The 18,376-nt window shown below is 42.3% G+C and overlaps 2 protein-coding genes across 3 annotated transcripts; one reads left to right on the top strand and one right to left on the bottom strand.

The window, feature by feature from the left end:
- The first annotated feature begins 4,022 nt into the window (after window positions 1–4,022).
- LOC136537660 (uncharacterized) lies at window positions 4,023–5,653 on the top strand. The gene is made up of 6 exons (XM_066529619.1): window positions 4,023–4,050; window positions 4,342–4,450; window positions 4,553–4,716; window positions 4,842–5,127; window positions 5,256–5,401; window positions 5,499–5,653. Exons 1-6 carry the CDS (start codon window positions 4,023–4,025, stop codon window positions 5,651–5,653), a joined length of 888 nt encoding a protein of 295 aa, XP_066385716.1.
- A 2,852-nt stretch (window positions 5,654–8,505) lies between these two features.
- On the bottom strand, window positions 8,506–14,616 carry LOC136537659 (phosphoinositide phosphatase SAC2-like). Of its 2 annotated transcripts, none has more exons than XM_066529617.1 (13): window positions 14,035–14,616; window positions 12,393–12,597; window positions 12,119–12,278; window positions 11,514–11,724; window positions 10,895–10,971; window positions 10,574–10,749; window positions 10,395–10,489; window positions 10,103–10,239; window positions 9,888–9,995; window positions 9,442–9,742; window positions 9,179–9,300; window positions 8,947–9,063; window positions 8,506–8,854 (listed from the first exon to the last, which is right to left on the bottom strand). In XM_066529617.1, exons 2-13 carry the CDS (start codon window positions 12,595–12,597, stop codon window positions 8,704–8,706), a joined length of 1,860 nt encoding a protein of 619 aa, XP_066385714.1. In that variant the 5' UTR covers window positions 14,035–14,616; the 3' UTR covers window positions 8,506–8,703. The 2 variants fall into 2 exon arrangements, with proteins under 2 accessions (XP_066385714.1, XP_066385715.1); XM_066529618.1 differs by lacking the exon at window positions 14,035–14,616 and adding an exon at window positions 13,554–13,673.
- Window positions 14,617–18,376: the final 3,760 nt, after the last annotated feature.

The following is an 18,376-nucleotide window of genomic DNA, read 5'->3' as shown; positions in this document are numbered from 1 at the left end:
CGCTGTTCTTGGAGCAGGGGTTAGGCAGCACAGTGCAGCACGGACGTCAGTCGTGGGCACAGTGCCGAGCACAGTGGCCGGTAACCTCCGCCCCGTCCTATCCCAGATGGCAGGGCGTCGATGTGACTCCTGTCTCGTTGGCCACTCCGCTGTATCGTGCCAACACGCGGCTGACGTTGTGGGAGTGGTTGAACGCTTTAGTTGGATGTGACATCCCGTCAGAGAAGTCGGTCAAGGCGGTGGTGACGAGGTTGGTGCCGAGCCGGCCTCCAGCGAGTCAGTAACTGGGTGTTCGTCCGAGGCCTCATGGCGCGGGGTCTCGGGCGAGTCGGAGAATCGATACCTCGTCCGAGGCCTCGTGGCGCGGGGTCTCGGGCGAGTCGGAGAATCGATACCTCGTCCGAGGCCTCGTGGCGTGGGGTCTCGGACGAGGTGAAGAGTTGGTATCTCGTCCGAGGCCTCGCGGCGCGGGGCCTCGGGCGAGTTGGAGAACCAGTACCTCGTCCGAGGCCTCGTGGTGTCGTTTCTGGGCCGAGCCTGCTTCTGGCGAGCCTGGATACTGTGCGTGATGGGCGGTGCGGTTCAGCCGGGCCTCGGATGAAGTGGGGGTTTACCTATGGTTGTCTTTTGGCTTTGATTTTTACAAGGCCTAAGCAATGTTTTTGATTTTTGCTTAGGGTACCCCTTTTTATAGTACCCGACACATGGTCTCCTGAATTTGATGGTAGCAAATGGTATTTCACCTAATCATCATATCTTCAACACTGTGATCTGTGCATATGCGAAAAAGGCAATAGATGAGGTGATGCAGATATTTGTCAAAATGAAGCAGCAAGGTTTGAGTCCAAATGCCATCAGTTATGCAACATTAATAGATGCACTTTGCAAGTTGGGAAAAGTGGATGATGCTGTGCTCCAATTCAATCAGATGATCAATAAAGGGGTGACTCCTAGCAATGAGGTTTTTAACTCCCTTGTTTATGGACTTTGCACTGTTGACAAATGGGATAAGGTTGACGAATTATTTTTTGAAATGTTGAATCAAGGGATTCGCCCTGACATTGTATTCTTCAACACAATATTGTGCAACTTATGCAGCGAAGGACGGGTTATGGAGGCCTGGAGGCTCTTTGACTCGATGGTATGCATGGGTGTGAAGCCTGATGTTATCTCATGCAATACATTAATAGATGGCAACTGCTTAGCTGGTAGAGTGGATGAAGCAGCGAAGTTACTTGACGGTATGGTCTCAGATGGCTTGAAACCTGACATTGTTTCCTATAATACATTGCTTCATGGCTACTGTAAAGCTGGCAGGATAGACAATGCATACTCTCTTTTCCGAGAAATGTTGAGGAAGGGAGTTATGCCTGGAGTTGTGACTTACAATACTATACTGCATGGTTTGTTTCGGACTGGGAGATCTTCTGAAGCAAAGGAACTCTACCTCAATATGATTAGAAGTGGAAAGCAGTGGTCCATTAGCACATACAACATAATTCTAAATGGGCTTTGCAAGAATAATTGTGTTGACGAAGCATTCAAAATGTTTCAGAACCTGTGTTCCAACTCTTTCAATGTGACAGAATTACTTTGACCATCATGATTGGTGCTTTGCTCAAAGGTGGAAGAAAGAAGGATGCCATGGATTTGTTTGCTACTATGTCTGGTTTGGTTCCTGATGTTCTGACCTACCGCTTAATAGCAGAAAATCTCATAGAAGAAGGATCGCTACTCGCTAGAGGATTTCGATAGCCTGTTTTCAGCAATGGAAAAGAGTGGTACTGCTCCAAACTCATGTATGCTAAATGCTCTAATTAGGAAGTTGTTGCAAAGAGATGACATAATTAGAGCTGGGGCTTACCTCTCCAACTCAATGAGCTGCTAAACACTCTCTGGCTTAGAAATTGAGATGAAGTTTAAAAAAAAACTTTTATTCTTGAAACTGATGTGTTCATTTAGGTTTTAGTTTGCCCCGACACCATTTCTGTCTGAGTCTGTCCATTCCTTCCTTTGATTTTCTTCCATATATTGAACCTCATGTGGAAATAATGGGTGATGCCAGTGTTGGCAATGGAGGAGGTAAGATGCTCGCACACACACCAGGAGGTTTGTATTATAATGTACTTGCCAGCATCAGATGCTCTCCAAAGGAACGAAATTACACAGTTCTTCAATTACCGGAGCCTGACACAAGCAAATCCCTGGGATGATCATTCTGCATATGAACCCTGGGCCAAAATTGAGGTACCAATTTCTACTGCTAGTTTCAAGATTTTTTTCGGACACTATTTCTGTTCATGCCTGGACTTATTTTAACACACGAATGCAAATAGCATCAGTCTGGTTAATTTCAAAAAGTATGACCACTTGCACGAATACCTGTCTGAGCTCTTTACATCTGTATAAATTTCATGCCTGGTTAGCAGAGAGAAGCTGGCTAGCTTATCAATCCAACTACTGAAACATCGATTTCAGTTTACTGTTTAAGCTGGCTAGCAGATAGATCCATTGTCCCTTATTTTCGATTTTAGGTCTATTGCTTTGCTTTGCAGAGTTCAGACAATGTAATGTACAAGTATGCAATATGAAGTACACTTGATAACTCATGAAAAATTTGCACTAACTGCTTGCTAACATCTTCTGTTCTAGTGTTCCAGTGGTGGAAAAGAACATCAACTGTAATAGTTTCAGCAATTTCTTCATTTTAGATAGACAGAGCTTGTTAAGGAAAAATGGTAACCTTCATAATATGCAAAAATTCACTTCTATATTTTTTGATATATATGCAGTGAGTTAAGGATGCCTTGCATTTCCTTTCTGCACAGGTTGATGCACTTAGCACTGGAAAATCGGTAGCAGCTTATATGATAGCAATAATTAAGTAGTACCTTGGAAGAGAGTACACCTCTTGTGAGATTTGCCAGAGTGAATCATGCTAAATGCTAAAATTTCAGAGACTAAAATTTCACTTGATATTACAAAGGAAATGACAGGCTAAAACATCACTTAGCTTTGAAGTAATTTTTTTTTTTGTGGAATGCTTATAATCTCACAGCATTGTCTCTGTCAAGTATGACCCAAGATGATGTAAAGTCTGAACATCTTGCTGCCATGAAATGTTTCAAGAAAGTGCTTTTTCCTGAAAGCGTATAAGTATGTATACTCTTTCCCTTCCTGTTTCCTGAAAACATATAAAGAATATAAGTTTGAATATGTTGTGTCAGTGTCATTTTGTGGATGATGCCTTTCCTGTTTTGATGGTATATGCCTGATAGCTGGTTGCTATTAATTAGATAAGATCTCAGATGTTCTTGTTTCTTGCAGTTATGGCTACCTTGAGAAGAAGAAGATCAATGTGAGGAACATGTTACCTATCTAACAAGCTGTTGTGAGGTCATAATACCTGTAATGTTGGTCATGATACTCTGTAACTATGAGACCTGTCGGCTGTCGCTGTTGTTCTGTGAAATTGGAGACCAATTATATGGTCTTTTGATTATAGACCAGTTGCTTGAGTTTAGTCTTAGTGGTCTGTACATTTTATCTCAAGTGTGAACCCATTTCTTGCTAGTGTCAACTGATGCTGCTGAGTGCAATCTGCTGCCGTGAGTATGAACTAGATGCTTGTATGAAATGGTAACCTAGTATGAACATGTTGCTTATATGAACTGTAGAACTGCTACTGTGGGTATGTGTTATCGTTCATAGTATAAACTGTACAGCTACCAAATATCTCATATACGTTAGAGTGCAGCTCGTGTCGTATCACTTGATCGATAACTGTAATGTGTGATTCCAAACAATCATATGTGTTATTGCTTCATTGTTTTCTCTTCCGATCCAGTCGGAAATCTTGCTCCTTTCTTTTGCTGCGATTGTGGAAAGTGAAGGGACTAGAGAGATATACCCTAATAATCCTGCATTGTTTCGCAATGCAATATTAGATTTATAGACACTCTGAACTATCCTGTATCTCAATTGCAGAGGAATAATTCCTGGAACGGAAGAGCCGCTGAGCCATGGGCAACTGCTGTGTTGCTGGTGCTTCTAAGATTTCTTTTTTCCTTTTCTATCTATCGTATATTATATTATATACACATCTCTGTGCTAGTTCGTCGTTCTTCATCGTCATGTTTGGCTGATAGCATGCACATTGTGGCTGTGCCAAGTGTTGGATCATCACGGGCAACTTAACTCTTCACCATGGTCTTGCACTATTTGGATTTCATTTCTATGAGTTTAGTTTAAATCTTCCATGCTGTTCTCCCATTCACTGTTTCACAATGGGCTGGACCTGATCTGCCTCCAATGTAATGTGGCTGACACCTTGTTCTCCAGCGTCAGACAAGGCAACGTTTAAGTGGAGCATGGACAACTTCTCCTCCCTTCTTGACAAGGGTGAAACATGGACATACTCCAGAGTGTTCAAGATCATGGGCCATAACTGGTATGGATTGCAGCTGCAGCTATCCTTTTCGACTCTTCAACCTGTTGCATATATCACTTAGTTCCTACAACTAGAGCTGGGTCTGCCATGACTTCTTTGCAGGTACTTGAAACTGAATCCAATGGACAGAAAGAGCTGTGATGAAGAGTGTGTCTCCCTCAGGCTTGAGCTGTCTCAAACTTCAGTTAAACCCAACACTACCGTTGAAGCATGTTTCACCTTGATCATATATGATCAGTCATATGGAAAGCATAGTGAACATGACTGTTAAGTAGCAGACTGCACCTGGGGAAAAAAAAATTACCAGAATGCTTTAAACTTGACTGTTGACTCTAAACATGATTTCCCAGCCATTACTTGTTTCGATGAATTGCTATATTTTGCTGTGCAGTGAGGCATACTTTCCAGACTGCGAGCACAAGTTCTGGCAAGTCATGCATGATTAAGCTCGCGGCACTGAAGAGTTCATCTGGATTCCTCGTAACAACTGCATCTTTGGCGTCAATTTCACTGAAGTTAGTCACCACTAAAGCAGAGGCAACATCACAGAAACTCTATGTCAAGAATACAAGCACCTTGTCCGAGACCAAAGGTGCTTACATCTGGTGCATTGCGGACTTCTTTGGAATGAAGAACAAAGAGTACTCCCCGGAGTTCACAGCTGGTGGATACAAATGGTACGGTGATTTCATCTGGATTTCCTTGCCTTGATTGAAAACATGCTTTAAATGCCACTCGATGCCTTTGATCACTAGAGATTGGGAGGAGTTGCACTCATTTATGCAGGATCCGTTCAATCTTGCAGGTCGATTAACCTCGATAAAGAAGAAAACCACATCTCCTTGTACCTGAAGAAGATGATAAATGATCTTCCCGAAGACTATGGTGTCCTGGTTGAATTCATCTTATCTATCAAAAAACAGGAAGGCCGCAAGCATTTGAAATATAAAGGTTTGCTATTTAGTACAAATTTTCTCAATGGATAGGTCTCCGGATGCTAAATTGTTTTCACATATTTAAACCCTTCTTTTGCTGCTGGGAATTGCAGGCCGGAACGAGTTCTCAAACAATGCTCGGATCTGGGGATGGAAGAACGTTGTTTCGATGGAGGATTTGCAGGACTCATCAAATGGTTATCTCATCAAAACCAAGTGCTGCATTGAGGCTGAGGTCACAATCGTTGGCTCCTCCAGGATGAAGTAGTTTTGTGCCAAAAATTTACTTATCTCAAAAAATAGGCCCTTCATCCATTTTGTCAAGGACACCAAATGTTCATGCTTCTTGCATTTGGATGGGATCTTAATTGCTAAAATATGCAGCTGAGAGATTTTTGCAGCAGTCGTTTGCTATCGAATTTTGTTAGCTCTGTTTCTCTTTTGAGTTGCTCCTACTACAAAAAGAGCTTAATTTTGCCGGTACCGAAAGTTTCACATTATAAGAGTAGTTGCGACTACAAACATCTCCCATTAACATCATCAGTTGGTACTTGGTAGAAATACCACTTAAATCAGGTTTAGCTTATGCATTCAAAAAATATGGTTCATTCACCACGTGGTAAATCATATGGTTCATTCAACACGTAATACATCATATATCACATAGAGTACTCTATAAGATACTTGTCATATGGATATACTACAAGGAGTATTATGACCCGTTTGGCATAGCTCAGTGAAGCTTTTTTTTTTAGCTACGCGCGTAGCTTTCTCGGTGAAGCTAAAACTATTTTTGGAGATCTGTTTAGCAAAACATCTTCACATGTAGACCAAAACTATAAAATGACTATAATGCCCTTCTCTATTTTTTCTTTCTTTCTTCTTCTTCTTCCCCATCTCATCCTCTCCCTCCATAATCTCCTCCCTGATGCCCATAGCCATGCGCCTGCCCTGTCAGCCATGAGCTCCACCGGTTGCACGCCTGCCCCGGCGGTGTGTGCTTGCCCATGCAGCCGCGAGCCTGCCCCAACGACGGCGCGCCTGCCCCCAACGGTCACGAGCTCTCTCCTGCGTACTTCTTCCCCAAGCGGGGGCACATGCGGTCTTTGCTTGTATTAGGGCCCACATGTACATGGGAGATGAAGCTTTGAAAAGCTACTATTTCTAGTTTCATCCCACCCCATTCTCATGTAAGAGCACGGTTTAACGAGCTTTGTATGGGTGAAGCTTTTTTCAAAAGACTTGTTTGGTAAAAAACAGTTCACAGTAACTCATGAAGCTATTGGTGAAGCTATGTCAAACAGGGCATATATAGCACAACTAATTTGTTCAACAATCATTCAAGGTGATTTAACAACCAGCTTCCCACATTACCTGACAGTTGAAATCAGAATTTTGTATAGAAACATCTTAAAAAAAACTCTTGCTTTATATTGTAAAAATAAATTCCTCATACTGAATGGTTGATATTAGATGTTTTCCCCTGCTTTTGGAATAAGATAAAATGGAGATGATGAAATGCCATAAGTTATTAGATAAAAATTTGAGTGAAATCAAAACAAAAATCACTTGATTGCTGGGTACGCAGTCCCTTTCTTTCTTTCTTTCTTTTTTTCCTTCTGGCCGATGTAGTCTTGGACAACAACCACCACTATAAATGAGCATCCTAACGAATTTATGTTTTTGATGAAAGTTTTTTCAAGGAAAATCTATGCATATGATATTCAAGTTCCTAAACTAATTAATAATTCATTATTAATAATCAATGTTATAAAAGTTTGACTCAAACCTTGTCCAAAACATGATATCTGCAAACTGGAGAGAGCAAGGGCTAATTAAGCTTTTCTTGCCTCGACCCACACAGCACAACAAGCGGCTAGGCCCAAAATAATTTGCTGAAGGTGGCATGGCTCTTTGAAAAAAAAAAACACTTAGGACGCAAATCTTTTCTTTCTTGTGCAATTGATACAATTTTGGATATTTATTTGAATACAAAAGATAGAATTCCTAAATATTGCTAGGATATTAGCTGTGTTTGTTTTCAAGCGGATTTGTGCCAGTCAATCCAATTCTCAATCGACTGCGTAGTTGTGGCAGGCATTATTAATACGCCCCCTGAGCCAAGGTGATTTCGCCAAAGAAAAAAAAAGTGATTTCCTGTTTGGCAACTTAGAAATATTTTATAGCTGTAAACAAGTTCTAGATGTATTTTCTAGTGCACAACAACACCACTGGAATTTTATGTCGGCTGTAAATTCTTGTTTGGATATTCAGTATTTAGAACAATACACTGGACGAGTAGAAAACGAAAGATCAGAAAAACAAAACTACTTCCGTCCCAAAAAGAATACAATTCTCGATTCTCGAGAAGTCAAATGGTTTTACCTTTGACTAAAATTATATAATAAAGTACTAACATTTATAATATAAAATAAGTATCAATAGATTAATGATGAAATATATTTTTATAATAAATATTGTTTGAGTCATAAACATTAATGCCGGTTACTATAAACTTGGTCAAAATTTAATCGACCGGTACAAATCCCATACTTGTCAAAGAACACAAGCTGTAGCTGAGCCGAAGACCACGAGCATGACACCAGTCTGAATCGCTGATGACTCGCACCTGCTTGCCTGCCTTGTTCCTCACACAATCACAAAGTTCAGACAAAGCGCTTGGCGCTTGCCCCACGGCGCCGGCAGAGTGGCAGACTGGTTCTCCGCAGAGTAGCCGGCAATCTGATGAAGTATTGCGACGACGGCTGGCGCCTGGCTGCTGCGCAAGACGGAAGGCGACGGCGCCCGCAAAAGGCAACGTGCGCGACGGTTGCGCGATTAGCATGTCCTGCCGTCTCCAGCGCCGCACCGTCGAGGCGTCGAGTTGTTCAATCGTGCAAATCGACACTCGCGAGAGAGGCCTCCTGAGGAGATATTTATTTTCCGGTTGGATTAGACCAAACCGGGTAATTTACACCTGTTTTAGGATTAAAACTAGCCTTCCAAATAGCCCGAGGGACAATTTTTTTTTGTACAGTTAGAACATTTCCTTCTCTAATGAATGAGAGTAATTTTCTCAACTGGGAACAACTAAATGTTCTAACAAAAAGGTTCTACAAAGAAGGGGGGCAGTAAATTACAATCCATCGAGTATTACAACCTCGGTTCAAATAATTTATTACTCATCCATACAAGCCCAAAGATCCATGATGGTGATTGAAAAACACAAAATGTCTTCAAGCACTTGATAACAGTAAAAAAAATGTTTATTAAAATCACTGCCGCACTGGAGTTATCCACGACCAGCTGCCGCACAGGTCAAGAGACTGTCTCTTCACGAGATTTAACTGCATTTGACCCCTCGTCAAGGACCAGAAAGTTGGAGTGAAATAATTCTGTGCACCTTGGTTGATTCGAATGATTCTGCACTTCTGCTTCGTCGAGCGTTGTTGTGCTTGAGTTGACAACACTGCACACCAAAACATTGCGTGCATGTTTATATGAACATCATCATAAGAGCTTGTAACGCTAAGAAAACTATCTTGGCATTCCAAAACAGACCTGGAGCTGCTTTGGCAAATGGGGTGTTCCTGGTTCACGTTCAGAGATTTGTTCATAGCTTCTTCTCGCTCCATCATTGAGCGCTGCTCTTGTTGGGAATGGAAATAACCCAAGAATCTGCAACAAGCGCCAACAATGTATTTCAGTTTTTTTTTTCTTTTGTCATTACAGGTTATTTAAACAGATACTCGCAAAAAAAGTTATTTAAACAGATATATCAAATGGCACCTACAAATCAAGAGCATCTTGTTTTTTTCCATCCATGAAGGCATTGTTCAAAAAGCGTTGAATGGATCGAAAGAATCCTTGAACTTGGCTCACCACACCACATTTACCTCTGTGCTTCCAAAACACCTAAAGGCACATTCAAATAAAAAGGAGCAATTGCACAGTTTATTTAGAGTAGCAGTTTCAAAGAAAATGCTCATTCTTGTAATGAGTGATTCATCTAACTCAATAACAAAAAAAAAGTATGAACTGCCAAATGGTGTAAACCTTGTTTAAAGCAGCAGAACCAGTGTATTGCATGGACAATTCATCACCCATTTGTTCATAGAGATCCATCAGAATGTAAGACAGATGATCATTGATAGAAATCTCATCAGACTCTGCAAGGCCCAAAGAACGAAGTTGAAGACTTAAACTGGCTAACCCATACGCAAATTGGGCGCTATTTGTGCGGTCAAGGCAGTCAAGGCAATTTGTCCTGAGCACTCCCTTTTGTACGGATATTGTGCTGAAATGAGGATCCTTGACATTAGCGTTGCTAGTTGAGTTGATGACATCACAGTGTCCACTGCATCATGAGGTACATGTAAGAAATGTAGGTTGGCATTGATGTAGAAAGTGCTTCTGTAACAGAGTAAATTAAACTTTGTAGCTTCTGTGTAAATGTTAGTTTATGGTTTATGAGATAGTGGGTACGTAGACCTGCAAGGTACCTGTTATTATCCTTAGAATTTGATACTGGAGTTAGTTGGCAATGCAGGATGTTTGTTTGTCTCAAAGCCTCTGATCCTATTGAGACCAGCACCGGAAGTACCTCATGACTGCAAATTAGAATATCTCAGCACAATATTCACATCCGAAGCTCATCAAGTTCAGCAGCAAGGTCAGATTACAAAGGAAACATCCTTAGTGTAGGTAAACAAATCACCTCCTGGAATAATTCTTCACATCCATATGAACAAACAATATTTGGTCATGTGCTGATAAACACTTATTATTTATGTGATGGATGGCTTGTTCAAATGCAAAATGAAGTGGTGACTCACGAGGCTCCTTCTCAAAACTCTGGATAGAACAATATACCAGAAATTCATTCACAACAAATGTGCAAATCAATGATAATAAGAAAAATGATTACCAACTTGATCAACCTATTGATCCATAATCCAGTGAGAAAGGTAGTTTTTAAAATTATAGATTATATAAAACGTTAAACATACCTTGATCAAATTTAAGACAATTATTTGACCTCCATATGTTGTCTTGAGGTTTTCGAAATGGAGGCAAGTCGCATTGTAGGACTCATCCATTTTAGCTGTGAACCAGGATCGGAGAGCATTAGTGCAAATGTTGCACCAAATAGAGAAAGTTACCAGAAGAGACAGGATTAGGAACCTACACAAGATTGGACATTTTGAGATTTTCTGAGACCAAGACAGAGGTATGGATCCCCGTCGCTGCACGACAGATGTTATCTGGGGTGGGATACCATCCTCTGTCTCCTCAAACACAATTTGCTCTGTCTCAACATCATTAGCAACCATGCCCTCCTCATTAACACCTCGCTTCAAGAACCTGTATTTTGGAAACGAATCACAGTTTTCAGGTATACATGAACATATGTTGAGCATGAATACATGAACAGCATATACTTCTCTTTTTTACAAAGCATATACTTCTCTAAATTGGGCTAATAGTTTGTAATCCTTTCTCAACAAACCTTCGCCCAGCGAGATGACGTGAGCGTCTTGCTACTATTGTCAATTGGAAATCCTTCGCAGACACAGATACTTTCTTCTGAATCAATAATGAATTTAAGGTATGTTAGTCCTCATAGAAAAATGGTATTATTTATTCTTGAAATAGAAATACACCAATAGATGGAAACATATGAATTTGTTACAAATCGAGTCGAAAGGTTATAGTGAGCTTAGAAAGGTTATAGTGAGCCACCAACAGAACATGTAAACAAGGACATTAAGCCGTTCGAGAAAGGGAAAAAACAAGTATGCTGAGGAGACACAAAGTTAGATCCTTGTAAGCAAATAAATCAAGGTTGGAAAAGCTCAAGTCGCTCAAACCAACAGACGCCCAGTCTTAAAGAAATCCAAGCCTTTGCAACTATTAGTATTCTGATGGTTTCACTACTGAGTACTGATGACAATTGTTTACCAGTAAGGGAGTCAGCTGCAACATCATATGAGTTGTTAAAGATGACTACTAGCAGACTAGGCAAAATATACTAGTGACAGCTCATAGGTATAACATATACACATTACAAGGAACTGTTAGACATACATACATAATAAATACAATGCTTTGCTAGATGGTAAGCACACCTGTATAAAAAATCCATGGACTAAAGAAACAGTCCAAATAGGGCTCTTGAAGCTCTTTGTCAGAGAGTCATTCCACACAAATGTTGTGCTGTTAAGAGATTCTAATGTATTTTTCTCAGTTATGTTGCACTGAACGGTTTGCGCTAGGTTGTAGGTGTAGCTAAAGAAGAATCCTTTGGAAAGATCCACTGAACGAAGACACTCTAACTGTCTGCATCCACAGCAAGAGAAACAACAAGAGTACGAATCTCGTGTCTCAAAACTTTCAAGAACAAGAAATACTTACTAAAAGATATTAGCAAAAATGGCATGAACTGCAGATATACTTATTCATTTCCATATGATTTACCAAAATACTTTAAATGCATAATGGTGGTAAAAAAAATTAAAAGGTTGGCTGCATGCCTTCGTGAATGGAGGATGCATCTGTGAAGAAGAAATTATCTCTGGCTATCAATGACAAACTGGCAGCATAAATAGAAATTTTCTGTTTTCATCTATAGGTACAGCGGGCCAAAGAACGAAACTAGTGCAAGTATACTAACATGTAGGATAAACTAATATGATTATTTGCATGCATGACAAATAATAGTAAACAAAAGCACCTCTTCTCATCCTCAAGATTAGCCATTTCGGGCAGTCCAGGTGGGATCTTGATGATCTCACTCTTGTCGACAGAGTAAACATCATGGCCTAAGATGGTGCCAATCTTGCTCCTCCTTGTGATCAGCAGCATGTAAAAAGGGCCATTGAACTTTACAAAACCTGGACAGATTTAACCAAATCAAAGGAGGCAAAGCAGCATTAATGCCACTATATATAACACAAGAAAGGAATACAAAAGGCTGACGCTAGTCTGTGTTTCATGCATATAGTTACCAATAATGCCATAGCAATTGGTGACAAGCTTGAGGCCGCCAGATTCCTTGTTCTCCTCTCGGATCTTCCGGAGAAGGTCCACACACTCAACTGCCGTGTAGGGATGGGAGTTGTCTGTAATGCTCAACTCCGTTGGTTTGCACCGATCAATCATGAGGACCCTCCAGGTGGAGTTGCTCTGGTTTCGCCTGACAAGGTAGAGCATCTGCATGTCAAGGGCGTGAAATTGTTACAAGAGGAAGGGGGCACTGCCCGTGCATTGAGGATCGAAAGAGGAAGAGTTTAACAGTTACAAATACAAATTTGAACATCTCTACTAGATCTCTTATATTGCATTTTCTATAAAAAAATGCTTTAGGAGAATGCCTTAAAATCAATTTAGGATACAAGGGAGCACTGATGTAGCATATTACCTAATTAAAACTTGTCTCCCATATTTCTTTAGGGATAGGGATAGGGATATAGGGCCAAAATACTTTAAACTTGTCTCCTTTATATTAGTAGAAATGGTGCTTCTTTTAGGAAGATCTTCTAAAAATTATAGGTATAGGAGATGAGATAGTAGATCTGGTAGTATATAACTAAGATGCTACATCCATCTCCTAAAAATGCTACTCTCCATGTTCCGGACTGAAAGTCGTTCTGACATTTCTAGGTTCATAGCTTTTGCTATATAACTAAGATATACGTTAGATACATAGTAAAAGCTATTATGTATCTAGAAAAGTCAAAAGAACTTACAATTTGGAATGGATGGAGTACTTTTTATGCATAATAGGAGATTGGATAGGATATCTGATGGAGATGCTTACAGCTGAAGAAATAAAACACACAATGACACAAGAAGGGAACCCCTAGCTAAGCATAATGGTCTAATGGGGGTCTTCAGTTAATCAGTTCTTGTTTTCTCAAGATCCGGAACCATGACATTAGGAGGGCTCAAATCCAGGTACTATGTCAATTTAGTAGAGTTAGCTTTAGTTAGAATGAAAACTGAGTGCATATATAGCGGCTGACATAGAGCAGGACGAACAGTGTACAGCAAGCCATGTTTGAATTAATCAACAATCAGCAGTAAAAGGAATTGCTGCTCCTATGTTTGAAGCTAGGTACACCAACATATATATAGAAATGCAGTCTACTATATATTACATTATAAACCTGTTAGCTACACTGCTGTCAGTTCAGTGATGCTGATGCATGCATGGAGCAAGTTCCTTGGCACAACTACTTGATGTCATTAATTAAATTAAACCTCGCCCAATCGACCAGTGTGATCTGAAAGTCCCTAGAAAAAATTAAATTAAATTAAATAGTACGATCGATAGCAACCCCAAAATTTTTTCCCCCTGGAAAAACAAATAAGAGATGTGCGTCTTTGACATAAACGAGTTTTACAACCTAATGCTATGGGCAAAGGAAGCGCAACATTGAGATCTGATTGAGCAACACTACTCGACGCAGTAAGCAAATGTTGGAAGACCGCGCGTATCCTAACTCCTAACCCTTAATATCCAATAATATCCACGATTCGTCCAAAAACAAAAAAGGACGCATCGATCCACACTGTCTCCAACAAATAAAACCCAAATAGGAGACCTATTCTTGAGTATAGGTCATCAACAGTAAAAGGGTACCACACCTAAAACTGTCGTTCTCCAACAGAGGCCCCAAATCCCCGACCACACCGTCCTCGCTGGCCTCCCGGCTCCCGCCACCGCCATCGTCCTCGCTGGCCGCGGCGGACGACCGCGCCGTCCTCGCCGGCCCCGCACCGCCCTCGCCGTCCTCACCAGCCGCGGTCCCACCTAGATGCGCTGTCGCGGGGAGCCGTCCTCGCCAGCCGCGGTCCCGCCTGGCCACGCACCGCCCTCGCCGTCCTCGCCAGCCGCGGTGGCCGCGGTCCCGCCTGGATGCGTCGTCGCGGGGAGCCGCCCTTGCCGTCCTCGCCGGCTACGGCGGACGGCCACGCGCGTCCTCGCCGGCCTCCCCGCTCCCCGCCGCCGCAGACCCGCCAAGCGCCGGCGGTTCCCCGCCGTGGCCGCACAGCAGCCGCTGCTCGGCGTCAAGGTCGAGCTCGAGCATCTCGTCCTCTCCATCCTCGATGACCTGTCCGTCAGGTAGGTCATGCGCGAGGCCTCCTTCTCCTCCGCAGCCGTCAAGACGGGCCCACCACGTCGAAGGCGCAGGGATTGGGTCGCGATAGAAAGACGATGCATACGTGGGTTCCTCTCTCCTTCCTACCCAAAATGGGTTCTCCTTTGCATATTCTGTTGGAGGGCTGGTTTTGACTGTGCGGTTTTGACTGTGCAGGATCCAAAATGAGTTTGGGTAGCCATATGCATAGCTTGTTGGAGTCAGCCAGGTGCGGTGATGTGTTTGGGCCTGGAGGACTGGTTCTAGGCTTCCGGCTGGGCCGGAAGAGCGCACAGCACGACCATGATGATCCATGATCGATCTAACTATATATACATAAAAAAAAAACCGCGAGAATGAAAAGATTCAACTGAATACCGACCAAACCACGCTGTACTGTGTGCTACAGAGTTACAAGATCAGACCATATCATGAAAAAAAAACAGACAAACAAGACGTGCAAAACCAGATGGATTTGTTTTTGAAACAAAATTCAATAGCTATCCATGAAAAAAACAAACAGGCCAGTGCATCCGGTCATATGTCCAAACTTGCCAGAGGGAGGTACAAAATCCGATCATTTAACGACAAGCGGCACACCTACGTAACATTATATGGTTAACGGGAACAAAAATACACGGATAATATTTTTTTTATTTGATTAGCAGCGTGAACAAACCACACTGCTCGATTCGATCAAAAAAAAAAACTACACACTGATCTTATAGGTATGAGCTGATCCAGATCGGCGCGTTGGTCTCACCGACTTCGTAGCGTAAAGCCTGGAGTCGTGACGCTCCTCTCCGGGCGGTCCTGCTGGTGACGGCGCCGTCATCCATCCAGGGGCTGCCATGTCGTCGGCTCGTCGCCGGCCCGCAGAGCGAGATCCCAGCTAGTGAGCTAGACCTACCTGATCGGAGTCGTTAGAGGCTTGGCGTGGGATGGAGATGGAGAAGAGGAAGAATATGTAGCTTGATGATGATGAGTTCGATTGTTCGAAGATCCTGGCCGGAGGTGGAGAAAGAGGACTGGCTTCGCGTGAGTGAGGAGAGCGTGCAGCAAACCAAGAGCCAAGCCTGCCTGCGCGTGAGTGAGGAGAGGTGTGAGCCGCTTCCCACTACGGAGGCGCCTGTGCTTTTATAGGTCCTTGACTCCTTGTTCATAATAGTTTAAAGCGCACAAAAGCGGTCAGAGCTGTCAAGGTCGCTTTCCTAAGAAAATGATGTCCCGGGCAGCTATAGTACTCCGTGTCTCTTATTATCAAACCGGGAAACTTTAGCCGCCTCTCACGCTAGCCACAATAGCAGAAATCATTTTAACCGTTAGATCTTCATTTACACGGCTGACGCTCCTCCGACCCACTGTGCGTCCGCCTCCGCTCCCGTCGGCTGCCTTCTCCATTTCTTAGTTCCCGTCCCACTCGCCCCCCGCCTTCTTCGCTTTCCTCGCCTGTCTCGTCCTCGCCCACTCCGTGCTCTCCGCCGTCGACGTCGTTGACGCATCCGTGGGTCCCGTCCCGTCCTCCTCCGGTTGACTAGGTTTGCTCCCTCGCATTTTCTCCTCCTTAATTTTCCCTGGCGATTTGGTTTGGATCGTCCCCGTTTCTTCCGCCTCCTCCTGCGCTGCTCTCTTCGTTCTCTTCGCGATTTACTGCCCGCGTGTGCGCACTGCCCCGCGCTGCTAGCCCCGCCCTACGCACTCACAGCTTCGTTGCCGCCGTTCTTGGACGCCGTCTTCGTCTGCTGTCTACGCCTAGGGTTTCCATGCTATATACTGGTAGAAACTGCGCGCACCCCGCGCAGTTTCTCCGACCGCGCGCACCTGCGCGCGATTTGTTGCTACGTTTTTCTATGCGAACAAGCCATCTTAGTGCAACACGAGCTTTGCAGTTAGCTGCTGGTCAAAGGATTAGTTACATCCTCTCTTTCTTTCTTTCTTTTTTTTTTTTTTTTTTTTTGAGAATTACACCCTCTCTTTCTCCCTCCGTATTTACAGACGAATGAGCCAGGTTATTTTTATTTTTTCCTAAAGATCCGGCCATTGCCGGCCAATGAGCCATTAATCCTCGTTGATCCAGACAACCACAACCATGACGGGTTTTTACACCCCAAACACAACGATATATCGTCCGTGTACGACCCAATGAAGATATATACTTTACGCTCACAAGTCTTGGGTCTCGTATCTTTACATTTTGCACAAATGCTCTTATCAAATATGGATCGATGGATGGAGTAAATGCAAAACCTATTCTGTGTTGAGCCAGTTGTTTTTCTTTCTAATGATAAATATGGATGCATGTATGATATCTAAAATCTCAGATTCAACAAAATTTTGTGTAATGAGGAAAAAAAAAAGAGAAATTCAGCCATTGAGTTGGTGTGGGTCGTGGAACGTGGATCTAGCTATCCACGTATAACGGTGACCTGTTTTTGCATCCTGTATTTCTCTTTTTTGTTTCTCCTTCCACAGAATTTTACTGAATCTCAAATTTTACACGAACATTCTTCTTTCCATCTTCTATTTGTCTATATTTTTGTTTGAATTTTTCAAACAATTTTCAATGCATGTTTTACAAAACACGAGTAGGGGGGGCTACTAGAGGTGGGAAGACTGAATACGTTATCGTAGCAGGCCGGTGGAGCCGTGGTGGACAGGTGGTCCCTGGTGCCAACAACGAATTTTCTATTTAGTTGCTGCTTACAGGATTTTTCTTTTGACAAAAGCACTAGATATATTATTAACAGCAACGTGCTGTTATGGAGGTACAGTAGTTTATCGATACAACTCGCATTGCCTCAGACAAAGGGCAATTGTTCAGATGTTTTCCATTGGAACAAGAGGCTACTATATTAGCTGTTTCAACATGTTGTTGCCTAAACGTCCTCTCTTTTCACAGCAGAGTAACTTGGATTTACAAAAAAAAAATTAAGATAGAAAAATCTGGTCAGTAACGTGGATTGGCAAAAACCTAAGAAAATTAGACAAAGCTAGTGCTCCTTTTAACTGGGTCAGTAACGCGGATTGACAAAAAACATAAGAAAATTAGACTGAGCTAGTGCTCCTTTTAACTGTGTAAGTTTTGCATCAACCTCTTTATAATTTTGCTGAGAAATGTAGATTGTTCTAAATAGACGATTCTCCAGATGCAGCAGCCTCTTTGTTTAAAATACCAACACCATTAATAAACTACATAATCTTAACAACTGGGGAAAATAAACATGTTCAAGGAATCCAATAAATCTGTTGAACAGGCCATCCTTAATCCCGACTCCAAGCTAATATGCTCTGGGGACTTCCATCCAAGTAACCGCGGTTACATTAGCTTTGTCAATCTCAATGGTTGGAATCAGGGAGAATAGATGAAAGCCCTAGTTTGGTTTTAGATAATTGATGAAGCCTAGCGTACTAACCTTTATTATGGAGATGTCTATGAGCTAGGTTGGTACACACCAAGGGTGGAGCAAGATGGAGTCCATATGGAGATGAAGATGGACATGTACGATGGTGATCAAGCTCCAACTTGAAAAAGAAGAAAGAGAAAAAACAAAAACTAAGGATGATCGAGGCAAAGGTATCACTTGGTTTTTGTTTTGCCAAACAAAACACCATATAGGGTGTGTTTCGGTTTAGGATAGATAGCCATACTATGAAGAAAGGAAAGTCATGGTAAACATGGTTATCAAGTACCGCTGGGTGAAGTCATACATGCATTTGCACTAGGATCTAGTGTGTTAACACCCTTGAAAATGCTTTGAAAATATGCTAACACATACCCACAAAAATGACACACATTGTGTTTAACACATGGGAGCAAGGGTGAAGCAATAGAAATTGGAAATAAGGAG

This window comes from Miscanthus floridulus, chromosome 2, assembly GCF_019320115.1.
Source record: "Miscanthus floridulus cultivar M001 chromosome 2, ASM1932011v1, whole genome shotgun sequence".
Taxonomy (NCBI): domain Eukaryota; kingdom Viridiplantae; phylum Streptophyta; class Magnoliopsida; order Poales; family Poaceae; genus Miscanthus; species Miscanthus floridulus.
The sequence above is the reverse complement of the archived record's forward strand: the minus strand, read 5'-3'. Positions and strand labels throughout refer to the sequence as shown.